General features: G+C 40.2%; 1 protein-coding gene across 1 annotated transcript; it reads right to left on the reverse strand.

Moving 5' to 3' along the window:
- Positions 1-499: 499 nt before the first annotated feature.
- Positions 500-1,912, reverse strand: RNASE6 (ribonuclease A family member 6). The gene is made up of 2 exons (XM_079914941.1): positions 1,736-1,912; positions 500-1,350 (listed from the first exon to the last, which is right to left on the reverse strand). Exon 2 carries the CDS (start codon positions 1,343-1,345, stop codon positions 884-886), a length of 462 nt encoding a protein of 153 aa, XP_079771067.1. The 5' UTR covers positions 1,346-1,350; positions 1,736-1,912; the 3' UTR covers positions 500-883.
- Positions 1,913-4,792: the final 2,880 nt, after the last annotated feature.

Below are 4,792 nucleotides of genomic sequence, written 5' to 3' on the forward strand. Positions count from 1 at the left end.
CCTGTTCCAAAGCCCCAATGTTTCTGTGATATTTCACTATCTGAGTAGGGCAAGAATGTTTTTAGTGTCCCAGTGCTTTTTTTTTTACCCCCCTTGATCTATGCTTTCTCTTTGTCCATTCCAATAGACAACAGGAGAATTGACTCTAAGGCTACAGTGGATTATTATCCCTACTACTATTTATATTTAAAACATTATCTGATTAATTATAGAGGCGAATAGTTAAGATCTAGGATGCCTCAGTTACCAGCGTTAGAATCTATGAAAATACCATCAACATTGAGTATCAGTGCCACCTCCAAACAACCATAGACAATGGTTTCAAGGGAAATATGTAAAGCCATGAGCAGAGTTTGAAGGGATGGAGAACTTTCTTGCTCCAAAGTCCCAGAGACACAGGGGTGAGGGAGTGGCAGAGGCCCCAGGTTGCCAAATAACTTCAAAGGTTGCCTAGGGCCAAAATCGTTCTCCTTGGAATGCTGGTAAATGCAGGCCTAGATAGCTCCAGGCTGGCAATGATGTGAAAGGGAACACGCTTCCAAACACACTTATACACACACTCATTAGAATGCAGCAGAACATGGTTTTATTTCTGTGAACACAATACAACAAAAGTTGGCCGAAGTTCTAAGGCTGAAAATATGGAGACCCGGACCCTTCTTTGCCCTCTTCCCTACTATCTTCCTTCAAAACCTAGAGCTCCAAAGCAGAAAAGAATCCTACATATTTTTTGTCCCAACTCTGGTCTATCCTCATCACCCTAATTTTTCCAATACCCTCCTTTTTCCTTCTATGGGAACCAGGAAAATCAACAAAAGAAAAGAAAAATCAGAAGAGATCGTAAGAGAATTTGTGCCAAGTGAGAGGGAAAATGATGGAAACTTTAAACAATCTTGTCTAAGTGTACAGGAACCAAATGATAAGGAGGGTCGCTCTTCTGAGGGGGGTCACAGGCAACAATGAAGAGCTTGTATTGGGTGCCATCTCGGTAGCGGCAGTCAGGGTACTTCCCCGCAGTGAGACTGCACTGAGTCAGGTTAACAGGCTTTGGACTCTGGTGGCAGTTGTGCCGCCCATTCTTACAGACGATGTGGGGCAAATCACAGACAGCAGCCACGTCCTGGAAGGAGTTGTGCAGAAAGGTGTTTTGAGGCTTACAGTGCTGAGTATAATTATTGACACTGCTCATTGCCTTGTTGCACTGGAGAAGCCTTGGCTGTATATGCTGAATTTCAAACCAGCGAGCCTTGGTGAGATGCTTAGGCAAAGCACAAAGTGGACACACTGACCACCATAGTCCCAGCAGCAATAGGAGAGGAAAGCATCCCAGAAGACCTGGCCCCATCTTTTCTGTGTAAGGAGAGAGAAAATAATGGTAGTAGCAAAAACAATAAGAGCAAAATTATCACTCATAACCATTTAGATTTTTATTCTGCCTTTTAAGATTTCATAGCTCTTTTTTGTTTGTTTGTTTTTAACCATCTTCTTTCTCACTCGAGTCTCACAATTCTAAAGAAACTAAAGCCCAGTGAGGAGGAATTTGAGGTAAGACGATCTTTTCTCTGACTGGTAGATCTCGTTCTTCTCTTTGTCCTGCGCTCATGCGTTTGATGGTCCTCATGTCAGAAACCTTGTCTCTTCCCTCCTGAAATATTTACCCTCCATCTATCTGACCTGGATCTCCCAGCCATCTTCACTGGCCACTCTCCCCAGCCCTGGGGGCTTCTGCTCTTACCAGGTCTCCGCGCTGGGGCTCCCGCTGAGAACAGCAGCAGTAGTTAGTCCCAGGCTCAGAGCTTTCGTCTGTTGTTCTTCTCCCAGGTGTGCAAGGCTGCCTGCGTGTGGCAGGGGAAGGGTCCTGAGCCCTAGGAAAGAGAAGACTGGGGCTTGGAAGATGAACTTGTTGACAGTGTGGATGAGACTCTTAGACTTTCAAACTTGCTGTTTAATGAGTGTCAATAACACTGTAAATGCAGGGAGAGAAAGCTTACTTAAAGAAACAGTGAGACTCAAAACACAGTTTTGAGGAACTGATCACTTCCTGATATGAGTTGGTGCTTCCTCCCTGACTTGAAGCTTCAGTTTTTTGAAGTTTTATGGTTTCATTTCCTTAGGAGAAAATGCACATGAAAATCTGATATAATAACTGCCATGTACTTGGTATGTGAGCTTCAAACATAGACTTGAATGAATTATTCCTTTATGTGTATGTTTATTGGGCCAGATACTGGGCTACTCTGATTCGGGAGCTTGTGATCTAATGAAAGAGACAGTCAGGTAAATGGACCAATGCACAATATATTAACAAATATAAATAGCACTTACAGCTGTGATCAAGGAAACTACAGGTAACTGTGTGGATACAGTAGAGAGGAGGTATTTTTGGAGGGCACAACACCGGCACTGAGTTTTGAAGATTAATTAGAAATTAGGTGAAGAAGATGGTAAGGGCAGCCCAAAGAGGAAACTGTGTGAAGAGACCCATACATATGAAGAAGGGCACATTTAGGGTATTTGCCTCTTAAATCTGTTCTTGCCTTTCCATTGGTGCTGCAATATCCTTATTCAGAACCTTATTGTCTCATAGAGGACTCACATAAAAGTTTCCTACATGGACTCCCTGCCTCTAGTCTCTTTTCCTTCCAATCCATTCTACATATTAATACTTCCAGATTAGTATTTCTTGAGCATAAATATAACAGTGAAACACTCTTGCCCAGTACTTTTAATGGCTCCAATAATCTTTAGGATAAAAAGTATTTCTTTTTATAGCAAAGTTGCAAGATACAAGGTTAATATACGAAAATTGCTTTCTTATATACCAGCAATGAACAACTGGAATTTGAAATAAAAAAAAAAAAAGAAACTAACATTTATATTAGCACCAAATAAAAATGAAATACTTAGGTATAAATCTCATAAAATATGTACAAGATCAATATGAGGAAAACTATAAAACTCTGATGAAATAAATCAAAAGAAGATCTAAATAAATGGAGAGATATTCCATGTTCATGCTGAAGGAAATCAGAATATGTAACCCCCCAAAAATGGCTATTTGACATAAAAATTATTTTGCACTGAAGGCAATTAAGAATCATGAAGTGCAGAAAAAGCTCCCCGCTTTTTGTCCAAAGCCAGAAAATAAATTCTCTTTTTACTGGAGATAGACCCTCAACCTCCCAGAGAGGGCACCAGAGGAATCTGCGAAAGAATCTTGAAACTAACCCTTATCTTTCTAGTTACTTCTTCACCATTTACTAACCATACACCAAACCCCTTTGTCTTGTCTTGTCTCCAATTCTTTACAAATATCTTGTTTCTTGGGCTAAAAGGTACAAAAGCTTCCTGCTCTTTTCACGTATTTGGATTTTTCATTCTCTTGTGAATGCTCCCATGTACATGTAAATATTTAATAAAATTTGTATGCTTTTCTCCTATTGATCTGTCTTTGTCAGTTGAATTTTCAGACCCAGCCAGAGACCCTAAGAGTGTTGAGGAAAACGTTCTTCCCATACAATGACATTATGCACTTGTCAAAACGTGTACAACATGAAGAACGAATCCTAGTGTAAATTGTGGACTTTATTAATACTGGTTCATCAAATATAACAAAAGTACCACAGTAAAATAAGATATTAATAATAAGAAAATTGTGAACAGTGTGGTTAGGAGAGGAGGGAGGGAAGAGAGGCATATGGGAGCTCTTTGTACTTTCAATTTTTCTGTAAATCTAAAATTGCTCTGAACAAAGAAGTCCATCACTTAAAGAAAAAAAAAATTTTAAGATGTCTGTTCACAACATTGTAAAGCAACAATACTCCAATAAAAATTAATAAAAAAGGAGTAAAAAAATAAGTCTTTTTGCCTAGTGCTCATATATCTTATTCTACATCCTATGTATTAGAACAGTCCTCCTTCTCTCTGCAGTTCCACAACTTGATTGTACACCAAACCCACTACAGAGGAAAACAATACCGAGTTACCCACGTCCTTAAGTAGGGGTCTCCTAACCCTGGCCTCACATCAGAATTGCCTATGAAAAGTTTTAAAATGCCAAGATCCTAGGCCTACTGAATCAGGATCTTGGGGATGGACGTCTTTGCATATCTATATTTGATTAACTCCACAGTGATTCTGTTACCCATTCTTTGTAGAGAACCATTTTTCTTGACTGACATTGATTTTCACCCAATGTCCAAGTTCTTAAGACTGGTCTTAGGCTTGATTCTGAGATAAAGTCCTCCTGAGTGCTACTTCCTCCTCAAGGGATATACATAACAACGTATCTTTGAATTCTTGTACAGGAACTAAGGCTCCCACCCAGGTGGAGGATGGTAGCTTCAAGCTGAGCACAAGTTCTGGAGCACCACCCTGTTGCCTCACCACCAACCAATCAGAAGAAAGTCCCACACCCTGCAGCCCTCACCCCAAATTTTGCCTTTAAAAATTCCTCCCTGAAAACCATCAGAGATTTCAGGTCTTTTGAGCATGAGCCACCCCTTTCTCCTTGCTTGGCCCTGCAATAAACCTTTCTCTGCTCCAAACTTTGATGTTTCAGGTTGTTTGACATCACAGTGTATCAGGCACAACAACTTGGGTTTGACAACACGCTGGGCTAAAGAAAGTGAGTATTTCCTGTAGGATAAGCACTAGTATGCATGGCAGAAGGCATGATGAGGATCACAAAGGTTGCAGATAGAGTTTATCCTTTAGGTTTATTTTGTTTGCAAGCAACACAAATTTGAGCTAATTTGAGAGGGAAATTTTTAAGTGATAGTGAAACTGCACA

This window comes from Stenella coeruleoalba (genome assembly GCF_951394435.1).
Source record: "Stenella coeruleoalba genome assembly, chromosome: 2".
NCBI classification, from domain to species: Eukaryota; Metazoa; Chordata; class Mammalia; order Artiodactyla; family Delphinidae; genus Stenella; species Stenella coeruleoalba.

Coding starts and splice junctions, on each gene's coding strand:
- RNASE6 (XM_079914941.1), bottom strand. CDS start 1,345: ATGGGGCCAGGTCTTCTGGGATGCTTTCCTCTCCTATTGCTGCTGGGA.